Source organism: Coregonus lavaretus (genome assembly GCF_964263955.1).
Source record: "Coregonus lavaretus genome assembly, chromosome: 19".
Lineage (NCBI taxonomy): Eukaryota > Metazoa > Chordata > Actinopteri > Salmoniformes > Salmonidae > Coregonus > Coregonus lavaretus.
In genome coordinates, this window is record NC_140006.1 from 4,154,189 (window position 1) to 4,175,210 (window position 21,022).

The window sequence follows — 21,022 nt, forward strand, 5'->3', positions numbered from 1 at the left end:
TTTGTTCAGTATAAAAGTATTTTTCAAATCAAATCAAATTGTATTTGTCACAAGCGTCGAATTCAACAGGTGTAGCCCTTAACCAACAATGCAGTTCAATAAATAGAATTAAGAAAATATTTACTAAAGTAAAAAATGAAATAAAAAGTAACAGAATAAAATCACAATACAATAACGAGGCTATATACAAGGGGTACCGGTACCGAGTCAATGAGCGGGGATACAGGTTAGTCGAGGTAATTTGTACATGTAGGTAGGGGTAAAGTGACTATGCATAGATAATAAACAGCGAGTAGTAGCAGTGTAAAAACAAAGGGGGGGCAAATAGTCCGGGTGGCCATTTGATTAATTGTTCAGCAGTCTTATACCGCTTGCCGTGCAGTAGCAGAGAGAACTGTCTATGACTTGGGTGACTGGAGTCTTTGACAATTTTTTGGGCCTTCCTCTGACACCGCCTAGTATATTGTTCCTGGATGGCAGGAAGCTTGGCTCCAGTGATGTATTGGGCAGTACGCACTACCCTCTGTAGCACCTTATGTTCGGATGCCGAGCAGTTGCCATACCATGCGGTGATGCAACCGGTCAGATTGCTCTCGATGGTGCAGCTGTAGAACTTTTTGAGGATCTGGGGACCCATGCCAAATCTTTTCAGTCTCCTGAGGGGGAAAAGGTGTTGTCATGCCCTCTTCATGACTGTCTTGGTGTGTTTGGACCATGATAGTTTGTTGGTGATGTGGACACCAAGGAACTTGAAACTCTCGACCCGCTCCACTACAGCCCCATTGATGTTAATGGGGGCCTGTTCGGCCCTCCTTTTCCTATAGTCCACCATCAGCTCCTTGGTCTTGCTCACATTGAGGGAGAGGTTGTTGTCCTGGCACCACACTGCCAGGTCTCTGACCTCCTCCCTATAGGCTGTCTCATCGTTGTCAGTGATCAGGCCTACCACTGTTGTATCGTAAGCAAACTTAATGATGGTGTTGGAGTCGTGCTTGGCCACGCAGTCGTGGGTGAACAGGGAGTACAGTTGGGGACTAAGCACGCACCCCTGAGGGGCCCCAATGTTGAGGATCAGCGTGGCAGATGTGTTGTTGTCTTCCCTTACCACCTGGGGGCAGCCCGTCAGGAAGTCCAGGATCCAGTTGCAGAGTAGTGTAATGTTACCCAAGGCCTTCATAAACACAACCAAATGATTATTTTTGTAATAGCATATATGAAATGTATTAATTACACTGTTATACTGCTTGGTTGCAGGCATTGGGTCACTTAGTTGGGTTTTCTTTAAAAAGAGCCAGGTATGGTTATTGATGTTGGGTTATTAAAATACAGTATGACCCAGTGGGTCAGATCAGAAAACTGTAGGCGTGGCTTAGTAGGGGCATGGCTTTCAGATAGTTATTTTTGGCCACCCATGAGAGTAAATGTTATTCCTGTTAATCTGTTCTGTTGTATTGTTTTTACAGCACTGCACCTGTACACAGCCCATCTGTAATTAGCCCACCCAACTACCTCATCCCCATGTTGTTATTTATTTTGCTCAGTTGCACCCCAGTATCTCTATTTGCACATCGTCTTCACTCCAGTGTTAATAATACATTGTAATTATTTTGCACTATGGCCTACTTATTGCCCTACCTTCATAATTTACTAGATTTGCACACACTGTAAATAGATTTTCTATTTTGTTTTTGACTGTACGTTTTGTTTATCCCATATGTAACTCTGTGTTGTTGTTGTTTTTATCACATTGCTTTGCTTTATCTTGGCCAGGTCGCAATTGTAAATGAAAAGTTGTTCTCAACTGACTTACCTGGTTAAATAAAGGTGAGGGAAGGAAAAAAAAAACATGTTAAGGTTGAACAGTTTTGTAGCTTCAATGTGGCTTATAGAGGTATTTTAGTTTCAACAGCCTATGCATGTCCAAATGTTGGAATAGCTACCACTTTATTACTATACTGTATGAAACCTGCTATGTTAATATTATATTGCAATATGAAAAATGCATAAGTATTTAAGGGAAACTGGAAAATGTAGTGTACAAACTTAGTATGATGAACAGGAATTATATTTTTCTCTGACGGGTGGCCAAAAATAACTAACTGAAAGCCACAACTCCAATAAGCCACGCCTCCAATCTTCTGAAAGGCTGTCGCTGCAACAGTATGTTATTATAACGGTGAAAAATGTAACCCCTTCATCACAAAACATTCCTGTTTGAACCTTTACACAGGCAGCTCAGTATCAAAGTATAAGCTTCAATCTGTGAATATTTTGCAAAAAGATATGTTCCATGTCACAGGGGTTCCTTCATTAACCTTTTCAAGGAACCTTTTAAACCTAAAAAGGTTCCCCCACAGTGGCAATCTTTTGGGGTTCAAAAGGTTCTTCCAGGCTCCTTTACCTCTAAGAGTGTACACTTAGAATTAGTGGTAACTCGAGTAAACACTGGAGATCCTCAAGTAACCTCTGGAATTCTTCAAGGAACCATTGCTACACAGCAAATTCTCCAGGGTTAAATCAACACTGACAGTGTTCAATTTAACACTGGTCCAGTATGAAAAAAAAAAATGTGTATGCACTCACTAACTGTAAGTCGCTCTGGATAAGAGTGTCTGCTAAATGACTAAAATGTAAATGTCCAGCGTCTATACGTGTCCACACTTTTCAATGTTAAATTAACACACTGCTTAGTGTAAAGCCTTATTTGCATATTTTCCAGAGTGCCTTGCCTTTCAAGTGAATTGTGGAATTACCAGCCATGACTGTATTTGTTAGTGACAGACGTGTTGCATTTATCCAGTTTCAGTCCTGTGGTATTCACCATGTGAGATCATACTGTTATCATTAAAGTGAAATTATTTAACACAATACAACTATGTCACGCCCTGACTCTAGGGACCTGTATTTGTTGAGTCAGGGTGTGTATTTTCTGTGTTGGGTTTGTCTAGGTTAGTTTCTAGATCGTTTAGATCTATGTTGGCCAGGGTGGTTCCCAATCAGAGGCAGCTGTAGCTTGTTGTCTCTGATTGGGGACCATACTTAGGTAGCCTGTTGGCACTAGTGGGGTGTGGGATCTTGTTCCGTGTAAGGTATGTTTGTATGTTACCTTGGACTTCACGTTTCGTTTGTTGTTTTGTCGTGTGTTTATTCGTGAAATAAATATGAATGCATATCACGCTGCGCCTTGGTCCTTCTCGTCCGTAAACGATTCTGACAGAAGATCCCACCAATCCTGGATCAAGCAGCGTGACGAGGAGAGAGGATGGACGTGGGAGGAGATGAGCGAGAGTCTGGCAAGAGGGATGGAGGCCATGATCACGGGGTTGAGACAAGCCCCAAAAATTTGGGGGGGCTCACGCCGTGGACGACGAGGCAGCAAGAGGCCGCGATAGAGCGTTTCAGCCGTTTAGCCGAGGAGGCCGCCAGATTAAGGGGGTCATTGGTTCAGAGGGAACAGAAGGAAAGTGTAGAGGCACGGCGAGAGGAGCTGGTTAGGCAGCAGAAGGAGCGGGGGTTAATGAAGGAACCCAGTCCCGCTCCTCGCACCGTTCCTGATTCCCGCACTAAGCCAGTGGTGGGTGTTCCCAGTATTGTTCAGCCCGTTCCTGCTCCTCGCATCAAGCCAGTGGTGCACATCGCCAGCCCGGTACGGCCTATTCCTGTCCCTCGCACCAAGTCAGTGGTGCGTGTCGCCAGCCCGGCCCGGTCTGTTCCTGCCCCGTGACCAAGCCAGTGGTGCGGGTCGCCAGCCCGGTCCAACCTATTCCTGTCCCTCGCACCAAGCCAGTGGTGCGCATCGCCAGCCGGTCCGGCCTGTTCCTGTCCCTCGCACCAAGTCAGTGGTGTGCGTCGCCAGCCCGGCCCTGCCCCATGCACCAAGCCAGTGGTGCGCGTCGCCAGCCCGGTCCGACCTGTTCCTGTCCCTCGCACCAAGTCAGTGGTGCGCGTCGCCAGCCCGGCCCGGCCCTGCCCCATGCACCAAGCCAGTGGTGCGCGTCGCCAGACCGGTCCGACCTGTTCCTGTCCCTCACACCAAGCCAGCGGTGCGCGTCGCCAGCCTGGCCCGGCCCGTTCCTGCTGCCCGCACCAAGTCAGTGGTGCGCGTCATCAGCCCAGTCCTGCCCGTTCCTGCTCCCCGCACCAAGCCAGGGGTGCGCGTCGTCAGCCCAGTCCGGCCCGTTCCTGCTCCCCGCACCAAGCCAGTGGTGTGTGTGTCCAGTCCGGCACGGCCCGTGCCTGTTCAGCTGCTCCACTCCGGAGCCAGAGCAATCCGCTCCACCGGGGTCTAGTCTAGCTCCGGTCAGCGGCTCCACTCCGGAGCCAGAGCAGTCCGCTCCACCGGTGCCTGATCCAGTTCCGGTCAGCGGCTCCACCCCGGAGCCAGAGCAGTTCGAACCACCATCGTCGGGTCCAGCTCCAGTCAGTGGTTCCAGTCCAGACCCAGACGTCAGCCCCTCTCCAGGTTCGGGGTCTCCCACACCAGGGTCCAGACAGGGTGTGGTACTTCGTGGGAGGAAGGAGAGAGGAAGCAGCGCGCCAAGGTCCAGACCAGACCAGGGGTGCAACGGGGAGGTGGAGAGAAAGTGGTGGTCACACCCGGAGCCGGGTCCGCCTCCGAGGCGGAATGCCCACCCGGCCCCTACCCTGTTAGGTTTATGTAGCGCGTTCGGAGTCCGCACCTTTGGGGGGGGGGGGGCACTGTCACGCCCTCACTCTAGGAACTTGTATTTGTTGAGTCAGGGTGTGTATTTTCTGTGTTGGGTTTGTCTAGGTTAGTTTCTAGATCGTTTAGATCTATGTTGGACAGGGTGGTTCCCAATCAGAGGCAGCTGTAGCTCGTTGTCTCTGATTGGGGACCATACTTAGGTAGCCTGTTGGCACTAGTGGGGTGTGGGATCTTGTTCCGTGTAAGGTATGTTTGTGTGTTACCTTGGACTTCACGTTTCGTTTGTTGTTTTGTCATGTGTTTATTCGTGAAATAAATATGAATGCATATCACGCTGCGCCTTGGTCCTTCTCGTCAAACTAGTAATAAGGCCTTATTTTGGGGGGAAGTTTCACCCTGAAACTCAAGGTTTTCAGGCCTGCATGTCACATTATGATGCCTTGCAAAGTGATGTGTAATTTCTATTGGAATCCAGCCAGAGTTACGATACCGAACAGTTGGAATTTGTATTCACCCACAACCTTCATTCAGAATGACTGTCAGGGTTGGGCCCAGTTATAAAGGAGTCTACCTAAACCATTTCAGTAACTGGTGCAATAAGTCCAAGTAACAGATTGGATTAGTTTAGAAAAAGTTATGTTATTTATATTTGAGTAGCATAAGATCAATTAATCAATGAAAACAAAAAGATAGATATTGAAAGAAACAATTTGAAAAAATCTACCTACAATAGAGCATGCTGGGAAATATGATAATGATGGGGGTGGTTTTGTTTAACGCTGGTTATTAACACCAACACTGGGGATATTTTACAGCAACTTACAGTGTTAATTTAACACCTGAATCAACACTAGAAATATTACACTGAAAAATCAACACTAGGTAACACTGGCCAATATGCGTTTTAGTCAATGGTTCATATTTGAACCTTCGGTTAGTTGAGAGGTTCTTGGAGGAACCTTTAATGGTTTAATGTAGCAACGGGTTCCTGGAGGAACCCTGGAGTGGAGGTGTAGCTTAGTAGGGGCGTGGCTTTAAGATAACATTTTTGGGGGCCACCCGTTAGCTTAAATGTCATTCCTGTTAATCTGTTCTGTTGTCATCTAATGTTAAGCTTCAACACTGACAGTTTTGTAGCTTTAATGAAGGTAACAGATGTGTATGATTTTTGCTATAGCCTATGGAAATGTAGGAATAATTACCACTTTGTTTGAAATCAGTAATATTACATTCCAATATGTAATATTAATCAATATTCAAGGAACATTTTAATTAGCAGTGTACAAATGTAACATGATAAACAGGAAGAACATTTATGCTAACGAGTGACCAAAAATAACTGTCTGAAAGCCACACCACCAATCTGATAGGCTGTCACCGCTACAATATATTATTAAAAAGGTTCAAAATGAACCCCTCCCATCACGAAAAGGTTCAGGTTTGAACCTTTACACAGGAGTTCCTCAAGGAACCTTTTTCAACTGGAAAGGTTCCACCGGTGAAGCAACCCAAAAGGTTCTTCCAGGCACCTTTACATCTAAGAGTGTAGTATGGGTAGTGCCACGTTCTTACTAACTGAGCCACAAAGGAGCAAATAAGTGAGATTTACATTGTTTTCCATTGCTAGTGCTCCACACACATATTTAACAAGCACCTATGTACGTATGTATGTATGTATGTATGTATGTAAATGACTGGCCACCTTAAATAAATGATGCCACATCTTTGATGTTTGAGAGCAAGGTTGGACTCACCTCTCGGTCTGCAGGGTGACTTTGGAGGGCTCCACTTTGGGGTTCTCCCACTCTATCTGGGGACATTGCATGAAATAGCAGAGGGTGTAGAGAGCCTCAGGCTCCCAGTGCACCGAGCCGCTCTTCTGGTCGACCGGCGTGCCGTTGCTATGGTTCTTAATGTGCAATGGCTGGAGATGGTGCATGGCCCGTGACACCAAATCACCTAGAAGGGACAAAAACAAAAAATCTTGACTTTTGGATGTACATTTGTTTACCTTGAGGACGAACAAAAAAGTTATTATATTGTGTATAGTGTATTCACACATAGGGTATAAACTTTAAAGCCTATGTAATAGCTTTATAATACCTGTTTCATCTCAGAACCCATATCAAATCTTGTGTGCTCTGGCCAACTACTCAATTTGGTTTCTGGGGGTCGAGGTGTTCAAATATGTACTGAACAAAATCAGCAGACAAGTACCTCCCCTCTCAAAGATTCTGACAAAGCCTATCCCCCTCCCTGTCAGAGACGTCCATCTGTGTTTGTAATGCAATGCACTGAATTACAATATGGAGGTTCCTGACAATGCTTTCAATGCAACTATTTTGCAAGTTAGCAACATTTATTGTGCACCACTAGAGAACTTTCCCTGCCCCACTTCAATTATCCCTTCGCGAAATCATGATTCATCAAAAATAATCATTTACATTGATCCACTGCACTAGAAGACCCCCCACCCCCATCTCAGATTCAGCAGCAGGGCTAACATACATTAATATTTGTCAAGAGATACTACTGTATATATAAAGAGTTTCTAATCTGCCTACTACTTGACTCCTAACATCACTCTACGAGACAATGAGATACTATCATTCTCTATGGCACGTCATTCCCTTACAATACATAAATGCTCACACACTCCCTTGCTAAAGCCCTCACACACTCCCTCATTCAAGTGATTTCTCAGTCACACACCTACTCACAATACAATTACTCATTCACACACCCACACAACTCCTGATATCTGGCAAATTGCTGGCTCAAAACGAAGATAGTCATTTTAATTGCTTATACTCCAATACTGCAGTGAACTTGGACTGTATCCTCCAGGATTAGGAGAATAAATAAATAAATATGAGCTCTGCACTTCTAATCACGCAAACACATACAGAAACCGTGAAATTCAATCCCTCAAATACAAGTGTAGAGTAGTAAGTCTTTCTGCCAACATTTGGCAACTTCACAAAGGTGTATATTGATGAGGTCAGTAGTGATGTATTTTAGAATAATGGGTCTGTTTTGAGAGAGAAAACACTGCTGTCTGGCCTCAATAGGCAATTTCTCAGACATATTAATTGCATCATCGATCTAATTATTTACTTAGTTTACTGGAACATTCAATGTTCTTGGGGCAAAAAAAGGAAAAACCAATACAATTGTTCTTTAAAAAATCAGAGACTATTACAGCAAATGAAATTAATGGTCTGTAGCAAAAAACCATGCATACGCAAGCACGTGCACACATGCACACAAACACATGGGCGCGCAGACACCTACATGCTTATTTAAGTATTTGTATTTAAATGCCTATTTTCTGTGTATTTAAGGCAAGGCACCACACTTTAGTAGGATGTGATGCCTTGTCAGGTGAATGTGACACAAATATATACTGAACAAAAATATGAACTCAACATGTAAAGGTCACATGTTTCATGAGCTAAAATAAAAAATTTGAGGAATGTTCCAAAAAGCTTATTTCTCTCAAATGTTGTGCACAAATTTGTTTACATCCCTATTAGTGATCATTTCTACATTGCCAATATAATCCATCCACCTGACAGGTGTGGTATATCAAGAAGCTGATTAAACAGCATGATCATTACACAGGTGCACCTTGTGCTAGGGACAATAAAATACCACTTTAAAATGTGCAGTTATGTCACACAACACAATGCAACAGATGTCTGTTTGAGGGAGCGTGCAATTGGCATGATGACTGCAGGAATGTCCACCGGAGCTGTTGCCAGATAATTTCAAAGTTAATTTCTCTACCATAAGCTGCCTCCAATGTCGTTTTAGAGAATTTGGCAGTACGTCCAACCGGCCTCACAACCGCAGACCATGTGTAGCTACGCCAGGCCAGGACCTCCACATCCAGCTTATTCACCATTTTAATACTTTGTTGTATTAAAATGTTTAGATAACAAAAAAAAATGGGCAAATTAGATGGTCTCTGACCCTTTTTTTCAATTTTCACCTAAAATGACATACCCAAATCTAACTACCTGTAGCTCAGGACTTGAAGCAAGGATATGCATATTCTTGATACTATTTAAAAGGAAACACTTTGGCCTGCTAGCCCCCCTACCTCTACGGAAGCACAGTTCCCGCTCAGCCCAGTCAAAGCTATTCGCTGCTCTGGCACCCCAATGGTGGAACAAGCTCCCCCACGACGCCAGGACAGCGGAGTCACTGACCACCTTCCGGAGACACTTGAAACCCTACCTCTTTAAGGAATACCTGGAATAGTATAACAGTAATCCTTCTACCCCCCCCCCCCCCTCCCCCACCCCCCCATATTATTATATTTTTAAAGGTGGTTGTCCCACTGGCTATCCTAAGTTGAATGCACCAATTTGTAAATGTAAATGCATCAAGTCTGCCTCAATGTGCCAAATTGGTCAATTGATACATTTTGAAGTACATAACTATAGAGAACATACAAAAATGATATGGTAATACAAAATGTAAGTTTACACACTCCCAGGAATGTCATACATTATGGATCTTTAGCTTATACACTAACTTTCACACATCTACAGTTGAAGTCAGAAGTTTTCATACACATTAGCCAAATACATTTAAACATGTGCTGATTTGCCTCAAGATGAGGTAAAGTTGATTAAGGTCACAGCACATGTATATTGGGTGGCCATGGAGGAAGAAGAAGATGGGGAGCGAAGTGAAAATTATATGCCGTTATCACAGTTTTTGTATCCTGTAGCCTAATGGGGGAAGACTGGTTAAAAGCATGAGGAGGTTTTTTAGGGCCTTAATTTTTGTGGACACCAGCAGAACAGTATCCTGAAGGTATAAAGTCAGGCTAAGAGAGAGTGGGAATCGTCATGTTATCAAACTTCATTTTTTCTTTGCATATATAATTATGCATAGCTTAACGCATTATTAATACTTGTTGTGTTTTGTGTTTCTTTTTGCGTTTCAAGTCATGTGCTATCACTCTCTTAGGAACCAGAAGGAGGAAAAGGAGAAAGTCAAAAGCTCCAGCTGAAATGGAGGAAGTCAAAAGCTACAGCTAAAATGTCCTTATCAGTTGTACGACGAGAGGGGGGAATAAGAATGTGCATAGTGTGATTATAGATCAGAGACCATAAGTCTCGGAGGTGTAAATATACTAATCAACTGAGAATGTTAATCATGTTTTATTTTCTGTTCATTTATAAATAATTTCAAAGTGTATGTAATGTTGAACAGTATAGAGGTACTATTCAAAAAGGGGGGACTGTTGGATTCTAGCTTGAAATACTGCCTACACTAGAAGTTAATGATTACATGCATGAGGAATTGAAGTCGGAAGTTTACATACACCTTAGCCAAATACACTGCTCAAAAAAATAAAGGGAACACTTAAACAGCACATCCTAGATCTGAATGTATGAAATAATCGTATTAAATACTTTTTTCTTTACATAGTTGAATGTGCTGACCACAAATTCACACAAAAATTATCAATGGAAATCAAATTTATCAACCCATGGAGGTCTGGATTTGGAGTCACCCTCAAAATTAAAGTGGAAAACCACACTACAGGCTGATCCAACTTTGATGTAATGTCCTTAAAACAAGTCAAAATGAGGCTCAGTAGTGTGTGTGGCCTCCACGTGCCTGTGTGACCTCCCTACAATGCCTGGGCATGCTCCTGATGAGGTGGCGGATGGTCTCCTGAGGGATCTCCTCCCAGACCTGGACTAAAGCATCCGCCAACTCCTGGAAAGTCTGTGGTGCAACGTGGCGTTGGTGGATGGAGCGAGACATGATGTCCCAGATGTACTCAATTGGATTCAGGTCTGGGGAACGGGCAGGCCAGTCCATAGCATCAATGCCTTCCTCTTGCAGGAACTGCTGACACACTCCAGCCACATGAGGTCTAGCATTGTCTTGCATTAGGAGGAACCCAGGGCCAACCGCACCAGCATATGGTCTCTCAAGGGGTCTGAGGATCTTATCTCGGTACCTAATGGCAGTCAGGCTACCTCTGGCGAGCACATGGAGGGCTGTGCAGCCCCCCAAAGAAATGCCACCCCACACCATGACTGACCCACCGCCAAACCGGACATGCTGGAGGATGTTGCAGGTAGCAGAACGTTCTCCACGGCGTCTCCAGACTCTGTCACGTCTATCACATGTGCTCAATGTGAACCTGCTTTCATCTGTGAAGAGCACAGGGCGCCAGTGGCGAATTTGCCAATCTTGGTGTTCTCTGGCAAATGCCAAACGTCCTGCACGGTGTTGGGCTGTAAGCACATCCCCCACCTGTGGACGTCGGGCCCTCATACCACCCTCATGGAGTCTGTTTCTGACCGTTTGAGCAAACACATGCACATTTGTGGCCTGCTGGAGGTCATTTTGCAGGGCTCTGGCAGTGCTCCTCCTACTCCTCCTTGCACAAAGGCGGAGGTAGCGGTCCTGCTGCTGGGTTGTTGCCCTCCTACGGCCTCCTCCACGTCTCCTGATGTACTGGCCTGTCTCCTGGTAGCGCTTCCATGCTCTGGACACTACGCTGACAGACACAGCAAACCTTCTTGCCACAGCTCGCATTGATGTGCCATCCTGGATGAGCTGCACTACCTGAGCCACTTGTGTGGGTTGTAGACTCCGTCTCATTCTACCACTAGAGTGAAAGCACCGCCAGCATTCAAAAGTGACCAAAACATCAGCCAGGAAGCATAGGAACTGAGAAGTGGTCTGTGGTCACCAACTGCAAAAGCAGTCCTTTATTGGGGGTGTCTTGCTAATTGCCTATAATTTCCACCTGTTGTCTATTCCATTTGCACAACAGCATGTGACATTTATTGTCAATCAGTGTTGCTTCCTAAGTGGACAGTTTGATTTCACAGAAGTGTGATTGACTTGGAGTTACATGGTGTTGTTTAAGTGTTCCCTTTATTTTTTTGAGCAGTGTACATTTAAACTCAGTTTTTCACAATTCCTGACATTTAATCCTAGTAAAAATTCCCTGTCTTAGGTCAGTTAGGATCACCACTTTATTTTAAGAATGTGAAATGTCAGAAAAATAGTAGAGAGAATGATTTAATTCAGCTTTTTTTTCTTTCATCACATTCCCAGTGGGTCAGAAGTTTACATACACTAAATTAGTATTTGTTAGCATTGCCTTTAAATTGTTTCCCACAATAAGTTGGGTGAATTTTTCCTGACAGAGCTGGTGTAACTGAGTCAGGTTTATAGGTCTCCTTGCTCACACAAGCTTTTTCTGTTCTGCCCACATATTTTCTATAGGATTGAGGTCAGGGCTTTGTGATGGCCACTCCAATAGTTTACTTTGTTGTCCTTAAGCCATTTTGCAACAACTTTGGATGTATGCTTGGGTCATTGTCCATTTGGAAGATCCATTTGATACCAAGCTTTAACTTCCTGACTGATGTCTTGAGATGTTGCTTCAATATATCCACATAATTTTCCTTCCTCATGATGCCATCTATTTTGTGAAGTGCACCAGTCCCTCCTGCAGCAAAGCACCCCCACAGCATGATGCTGCCACCCCCGTGCTTCACGGTTGGGATGGTGTTCTTCAGTTTGCAAGCTGCCCCCTATTTCCTCCAAACGTAATGGTGGTCATTGTGGCCAAACAGTTCTATTTTTGTTTCATCAGACCAGAGGACATTTCTCCAAAAAGTACGATCTTTGTCCCCATTTGCAGTTGTAAACCGTAGTCTGGCTTTTTTATGGCGGTTTTGGAGCAGTGGCTTCTTCCTTGCTGAACAGCCTTTCAGGTTATGTCGATATAGGACTCGTTTTACTGTGGATATAGATACTTTTGTAACTGTTTCCTCCAGCATCTTCACAAGGTCCTTTGCTGTTGTTCTGGGATTGATTTGCACTTTTTGCACCAAAGTATGTTCATCTCTAGGAGACAGAACGCATCTCCTTCCTGAGCGGTATGACGGCTCTGTGGTCCCATGGTGTTTATACTTGCATACTATTGTTTGTACAGATGAACGTAGTACTTTCAGGCATTTGGACTCAAATTATGTCAATTAGCATATCAGAAGCTTCTAAAGCCATGACATAATTTTCTGGAATTTTCCAAGCTATTTAAAGGCACAGTCAGCTTAGTGTATGTAAACTTCTGACCCACTGGAATTGTGATACAGTGAATTATAAGTGAAATGATATGTCTGTAAACAATTGTTGGAAAAATTAAGTGTCATGCTCAAAGTATATGTCCTAACCGACTTGCCAAATCTATAGTTTGTTAACAAGAAATTTGTGGACTGGTTGAAAAACAAGTTTTAATGACTCCAACCTAATTGTATGTAAACTTCCGACTTCAACTGTAGATGGCCGGGCGGGGTGGGTGTGGAGCCAGAGACAGCAGGGGTTCAAACTGTAGAACCTAGTTCCTAAATTTGAATATAAAAATGGATTTATTTTTATTTTTAACTATGCTTCATGTTATCTCTGGGACCCTTAGGATGACAAATCAGAGAAAGATTACTGAATGTAATTACATTATTTCCCTTCAGAGGTGACTGTATCAAACCAGTTGCCGTGATAAGTTTGTTGTTGTTGTGCACTCTCCTCAAACAATAGAATGTTATTTTTTAACTGTAATAGCTACTGTAAATTGGACAGTGCAGTTAGATTAACAAAAAGTTAAGCTTTCTGCCCATATAAGACATGTCTATGTCCTTGAAAGTTTGCTGTTACTTACAACAGTCATGCTTATCACATTAGCGCTCATTAGCTCAACCGTCCCGTATACGGGACACCGATCCCGTAGAGGTTAAATATGCACATATTTGTACATTACGCAAATATAAACACTGCTCTAGCTCTGACACCTTTCACCGCAGATGAAGAAGGGCGATATGGGCGAATGTGATGGATTGAGATGCAGCCCATGCAAAATAAACATATATCTCTCGCCTAAACAGATGGATTTTGATGGGGATTTTTTGTATTATGTTAATTACATTTCCAAGGGGGGCGAGGACATTGTAGGCCAAGGGTTAAGAATAGAATGAGAAGTTTAAAAAGTTCTAAGCTGAGAGTTGGCCAGGGACTCTAAAACTATGGCAAGGCAAGATAGCTTGGAAATTGTACGGTGGACTTGTGCCATTTTTCATGATTTTAGGGATACCCCAGAAACAATTGTCAAGTAAACAATATAGGTTAATAATTCTGCAATAAGTGGGGCAGACAGCTGTAGCAAAAAGGGATCAAGTAAGTCAGCCTTAGTGTATTTTTCTTTACATCAATAAGGCACTTAGTACATTTTAGTCATTTAGCAGACGCTCTTATCCAGAGCAACTTACAGTTAGTGAATACATTTTTTTTTTTATACTGGCCCCCCGTGGGAATCAAACCCACAACCCTGGCGTTGCAAACGCCATGCTCTATCAACTGAGCTACATCCCTGCCGGCCATTCCCTCCCCTACCCTGGACGACGCTGGGCCAATTGTGCGCCGTCCATGAGTCTCCCGGTCGAGGCCGGCTGCGACAGAGCCTGGATTCAAACCAGGATCTCTAGTGGCACAGTTAGCACTGTGATGCAGTGCCTTAGACCACTGCGCCACTCAGTACATCATAGACATCAAATGGTTGAAGTGAAAATTAGATGTGTATCTGGGAATATATCATTTTTTGCAACCTGGCTCGATGTGAATAAATACCTCCCTCTGCTGGAATCAGAGTTTTCAGAAGCTATTTTATTAAATAGCTGGCCCGCTGATGCAAAGTGGTTATTAAAAGCACCATAAATGTCCATCTTATCTATTATGGGACCAGAGGCTGTCATAACCTGCCAGGGTAATGAGGGGATGGAGGGGAGGGAATGGCTGGCAGGGATGTAGCTCAGTTGGTAGAGCATGGCGTTTGCAACACCAGGGTTGTGGGTTCAATTCCCACGGGGGGCCAGTATGAAAAATAAAATAATGTATGCAATTACTAAACTGTAAGTCGCTCTGGATAAGAGCGTCTGCTAAAATGTAAATGTAATGGAGTTTTGTTTCAGAGATTTGACAACCTTCCACAAGGAAGCTGGATTCCCACCATTCTCATATACACAGTTGAAAAATACACTACATGGCCAAAAGTATGCTCGTCAAACATTTCATTCCAAAATCAGGGGCATTAATATGGAGTTGGTCCCCCATTTGCTGCTATAACAGCCTCCACTCTTCTGGGAAGGCTTTCCACTAGATGTTGGAACATTGCTGCGGGGACTTGCTTCTATTCAGCCACAAGAGCATCAGTGAGGTCGGGCACAGATGTTGGGCAATTAAGCCTAGCTCACAGTCGGCGTTCCAATTCCTCCCAAAGGCGTTCAATGGGGTTGAGGTCAGGGCTCTGTGCAGGCCAGTCAAGTTCTTCCACACCGATCTCGACAAACCATTTCTTTATGAGCCTCGCTTTGTGCACGGGGGCATTGTCATGCTGAAACAGGAAAGGGCCTTCCCCAAACTGTTGTCACAAAGTTGGAAGCACAGAATCGTCTAGAATGTCATTGTATGCTGAAGCGTTAAGATTTCTCTTCACTGGAAAACAGCCCCAGACCATTATTCATACTCCACCAAACTTTACAGTTAGTACTATAGATTGGGGCAGGTAGCGTTCTCCTGGCATCCGCCAAATCCAGATTCATCTGTCGGACAGCCAGATAGTGAAGCGTGATTCATCACTCTAGAGAACTGCTCCAGAGTCCAATGGCGGCGAGCTTTACACCACTCCAGACGACGCTTGGCATCGCACATGGTGATCTTAGGCTTGCGTGCGGTTGCTCAGCCATGGAAATCCATTTCATGAAGCTCCCTACGAACAGTTCTTGTGCTGACGTTGCTTCCAGAGGCAGTTTGGAACTCGGTACTGAGTGTTGCAACCGAGGACAGACGATTTTTACACGCTTCAGCACTCGGCGGTCCTGTTCTGTGAGCTTGTGTGGCCTACAACTTCGCGGCTGAGCCGTTGTTGCTCCTAGACATTTCCACTTCACAATAACAGCACTTACAGATGACCGGGGCAGCTCTAGCAGGGCAGAAATTTGACGAACTGACTTGTTGGAAAGGTGGCATCCTATGACTGTGCCACGTTGAAAGTCACTGAGCTCTTCAGTACAGGCCATTCTACTGCAATGTTTGTCAATGGAGATTGTATAGCTGTGTGCTCGATTTTATGCACCTGTCAGCAACGGGTGTGGCTGAAAAAGCTGAACCCACTAATTTGAAGGGGTTTCCACTTTTGGCCATGTAGTGTGTGTCAATTTTGCTTTCTAACCAGGGATAGACATCTCTTTCTCAAGCGTCTGAAAGACTGCCAGTCAGACGTAGAATCAGTCACCCTAGCTTTAACACAAGCTACATTTCCCACCTGAAGTTTCTCTGATAGTTAATGTGTGAACCAGGGATTAGCTCTATCCCTTACCCTTAGTTTCGTGAAGGGAGCATGCTTATCTGCAATAGAATTTAGCAAAGAAGCAAAACAATGTAGGGCCATATCCGAGTCAGAGATTTCTAACAAAAGCCCCCATTCACACAATCCCAGATCAGACAATAATTGTTGCTCAATAAAATTCCTATAATTTGTAATAATGCGAGAGCGAGATTTAGGTAGCTTTGCATCTCTTATGCAGGCAACAGGACAATGGTCACTGAACTCATTAGCAAAAATTCCATTGGCTGTATACTTGAGGGGTGTTTAAAGTTGGGGCGTGTTGGTTCTGTTATCAACTTAGTTTGATTTAAAACAATGCAGATCTCTTTCAGCCTATCAGAAGCTGGCATCAACCAATACAGATTAAGGTCACCCAGATTTCAGATTTAGCATAGTTAGATAGCAAGTTAGACAATTGGCTAAGAGCACCTGTTGAGGCAGAGGGAGGGCGATAAATTCCCACTAGCGTAAATTGGACATTATTACCAAGGCATTACATTTGCTTAAGGACAGAGGCATTAACATTGATTAGGGACAGAGGTAGTGAGAGATAGAGAAACATTTAAGCTGTCCTTTGAAAATATGGCGACACCTCAGCCAACTCTGTCAGATCTAAAAACATTGTAACCAGCCAGAGACACATCAGTATCCGGCACAGTCTTACGTAGCCAAGTTTAAGTTATTATCAGAATGTCCACGTTGGTTTGAGAAGCCAGAGTTATAATAAAATAAATGTTCATGATCAAGATTCTGCCATTTACAGTGGAGGAAAAAAAAGTATTTAGTCAGCCACCAATTGTGCAAGTTCTTCCACTTAAAAAGATGAGAGAGGCCTGTAATCATAGGTGCACGTCAACTATGACAGACAAATTGAGGAAAAAAACTCCAGAAAATCACATTGTAGGATTTTTAATGAATTTATTTGCAAATTATGGTGGGAAATAAGTATTTGGTCACCTACAAACAAGCAAGATTTCTAGCTCTCACAGACCTGTAACTTCTTCTTTAAGAGGCTCCTCTGTCCTCCACTCGTTACCTGTATTAATGGCACCTGTTTGAACTTGTTATCAGTATAAAAGACACCTGTCCACAACCTCAAACAGTCACACTCCAAACTCCACTATGGCCAAGACCAAAGAGCTGTCAAAGGACACCAGAAACAAAATTGTAGACCTGCACCAGGCTGGGAAGACTGAATCTGCAATAGCTAAGGAGCTTGGTTTGAAGAAATCAACTGTGGGAGCAATTATTAGGAAATGGAAGACATACAAGACCACTGACAATCTCCCTCGATCTGGGGCTCCACGCAAGATCTCACCCCGTGGGGTCAAAATGATCACAAGAACGGTGAGCAAAAATCCCAGAACCACACAGGGGGACCTAGTGAATGACCTGCAGAGAGCTGGGACCAAAGTAACAAAGCCTACCATCAGTAACACACTACGCCGCCAGGGACTCAAATCCTGCAGTGCCAGACGTGTCCCCCTGCTTAAGACAGTACATGTCCAGGCCCGTCTGAAGTTTGCTAGAGTGCATTTGGATGATCCAGAAGAGGATTGGGAGAATGTCATATGGTCAGATGAAACCAAAATATAACTTTTTGGTAAAAACTCAACTCGTCGTGTTTGGAGGACAAATAATGCTGAGTTGCATCCAAAGAACACCACACCTACTATGAAGCATGAGGGTGGAAACATCATGCTTTGGGGCTGTTTTTCTGCAAAGGGACCAGGACGACTGATCCGTGTAAAGTAAAGAATGAATGGGGCCATGTATCGTGAGATTTTGAGTGAAAACCTCCTTCCATCAGTAAGGGCATTGAAGATTAAACGTGGCTGGGTCTTTCAGCATGACAATGATCCCAAACACACCGCCCGGGCAACAAAGGAGTGGCTTCGTAAGAAGCATTTCAAGGTCCTGGAGTGGCCTAGCCAGTCTCCAGATCTCAACCCCATAGAAAATCTTTGGAGGGAGTTGAAAGTCTGTGTTGCCCAGCGACAGCCCCAAAACATCACTGCTCTAGAGGAGATCTGCATGGAGGAATGGGCCAAAATAACAGCAACAGTGTGTGAAAACCTTGTGAAGACTTACAGAAAACGTTTGACCTGTGTCATTGCCAACAAAGGGTATATAACAAAGTATTGAGAAACGTTTGTTATTGACCAAATACTTATTTTCCACCATCATTTGCAAATAAATTCATTAAAAATCCTTCAATGTGATTTTCTGGATTTTTTTTTCTCATTTTGTCTGTCATAGTTGACGTGTACCTATGATGAAAATTACAGGCCTCTCTCATCTTTTTAAGTGGGAGAACTTGCACAATTGGTGGCTGACTAAATACTTTTTTCCCCCACTGTACATGAATCAGTCCAATGCCGCAGCTGCAGGATTTCAGATCAGACGGGGTCTCTAATACAAGCATACTATGCTCAGTTGGTAACCCCTTATTAGGAAATACGATAGGGCTAGCTTGAATTGGTTTAGATACAAGATTGTCTAGAACTGTAACATTGGGCCTATGTTTTGAGCGAGGACATGGATTACAAGAGTCAGTGATGGTTACCTGTTGCAGGCCTGCAGTTTGATGATAATGCTGATAATTTATGATTTGGATTACCTGAGCAGAACTTGGGGTGTTTATAACTTAATGTCTCAGCGCAGCCTTGAAATGAGAGGACAGGGTCCAGGCACCAAGATGATTTGGATGGAACCCATCCTCTCTGTAGAGCATCTTCTGTTTCCAAAAGGTGCCAAAGTTATCCTGGCAGATGCCCCTACGAGTGCACGAGAGCGAGTGCACGAATTTGTTTGAGACTGAATAGTATATTTCATTTTTTAAATGTTTTTTATTTTGGGTGTATTTACCGAAGGCATGTATACAGTGAGGGAAAAAAAGTATTTGATCCCCTGCTGATTTTGTATGTTTGCCCACTGACAAAGAAATTATCAGTCTATAATTTTAATGGTAGGTTTATTTGAACAGTGAGAGACAGAATAAAAAAATCCAGAAAAACGCATGTCAAAAATGTTATGAATTGATTTGCATTTTAATGAGTGGGATCATCACTTCTAATGGATTTAGTGGATGATACTGTCACCATTCCTGCTGCCAAACCATGGAAGCACGTCACCCGCCGTAGGCCAAATGGAGGGAAGAAGCCAGTGGCGCGTGGGGATTCTTTGGTGTTGGGAAGAACGGCCCAAATCCAGTTGTCGAATAGCTTTGCCCTCCTGGCTTCGGAGGTTCCAGCACCATCATCCCCTATTTTTGTATTTGTATTATTTATGGGGTCCAGCAAAAATTAAGGCAGTAAAATACACTATAATAAAAACATTAAACAATAAAATACGTTTTACAACAGATTTCACAATACATTAAGTGTGTGCCCTCTGGCCACTACTCTACTACAACACACAATCCAGAGGTACATTTGTGCATAGTGTATGTTATGTGTGTATGTGTGTGTTTGTATTTGTGTGTGTGTGTGTGTGACTTTTCACAGTCCTCGCTGTTCCATAAGATGTATTTGTATCTGTTTTTTAATCTGATTGTACTGCTTGAGTGAGTTACTTAATGTGGAATAGAGTTCCATGTAGCCATGGCTCTATGTAGTACTGTGTACTTTCCATACTGGACTTGGGGACTGTACAGAGACCTCTGGTGGTATGTCTTGTGGGGTATGCATGGGTGTCCGAGCTGTGTGCTAGTAGTTTAATTAGTTTAAACAGACAGCTCGGTGTTTTCAACATGTCACTATTTCTTACAAAAACATGTAGTGATGAAGTCAATCTCTCCTCTACTTTGAAACATGAGAGATTGACATGCATTTTATTAATGTTAGCTCTCCGTGTACATTTAAGGGCCAGCCGTGCTGCCCTGTTCTGGGCCAGTTGTAATTTTCCCAAATCCATCTTTGTGGCACTGGACCACATGCATTGGCAGTAGTCCAGGTGCGACAAAACTCGGGCCTGTAGGACCTGTCTTGTTGATATTGTTGTTACGAAGGCAGAGCAACACTTTATTATGGAAATACCTCTCCCCATCTTAGCTACTGTTGCATCAATTTGTTTTGACCATATCAGTTTACAATCCAGGGTTACTCCAAAGAGTTTAGTCTCCTCAATTTGCTGAATTTCCACATTATTCAATACAATATTTAGTTCAGGTTTAGTGTTAGTTAATGATTTTTCCCAAAAACAATGCTTTTAGTTTTTGAAATATTTAGGACTAAATTATTTATTGACACTCATTCTGAAACTAACTGCATCTCTTTGTTAATTGTTGCAGTGATTTCACCTGCTATAGTAGCTGACGTGTATAGTGTTGAGTCATCTGCATACATAGACGCACTGGCTTTACTCAGAGCCAGTTGCAGGTCATTAGTAAAGTTTTTTTTAATTTTTTTTAAGTAAGGGGCCTATACAACTGCCCTGGGGAATGCCTGATTCTACCTGGATTATGTTGGAGAGGCTACCATTAAAGATCACCCTCTGTGTTCTGTTAGACAGGTAACTCTCGATCCACAATATAGAAGGGGTGTAAAGCCATAACATATACGTTTTTACCAATGTTACAGTTCTAACAAAACAGCTCCCAGAATTTTTTTAATATCAATGTATCTCAGCCAATCATCATTCTGTTGTGTAAGTGCCGTGCATGTTGAATGTCCTTCCCTATAAGCATGCTGAAAGTCTGTTGCTAATGTATTTACTGTAAAATAGCATTGTATCTGGTCAAACACCATTTTTACCAACAGTTTACTAAGGGTTGGTAACAGGCTGATTGGTTGCCTATTTACATTTACATTACATTTTAGTCATTTAGCAGACGCTCTTATCCAGAGCGACTTACAGGAGCAATTAGGGTTAAGTGCCTTGCTCAAGGGCACATCGACAGCTACCTGCCGCCCCATTTGAGCTAGTAAAAA

The 21,022-nt window shown here is 43.5% G+C and overlaps 1 protein-coding gene across 1 annotated transcript in view; it reads right to left on the reverse strand.

The window, feature by feature from the left end:
- The window catches only part of LOC311146884 (ankyrin repeat and BTB/POZ domain-containing protein 3-A-like), a 294,967-nt gene that overhangs the window by 103,863 nt on the left and 170,082 nt on the right, over positions 1 to 21,022 (reverse strand). The window contains exon 3 of the mRNA XM_084183500.1: positions 6,421 to 6,625. Within this exon, the coding sequence (XP_084039626.1) occupies positions 6,421 to 6,625 (205 nt within the window). The remainder of the gene's footprint in view (positions 1 to 6,420; positions 6,626 to 21,022) is intronic.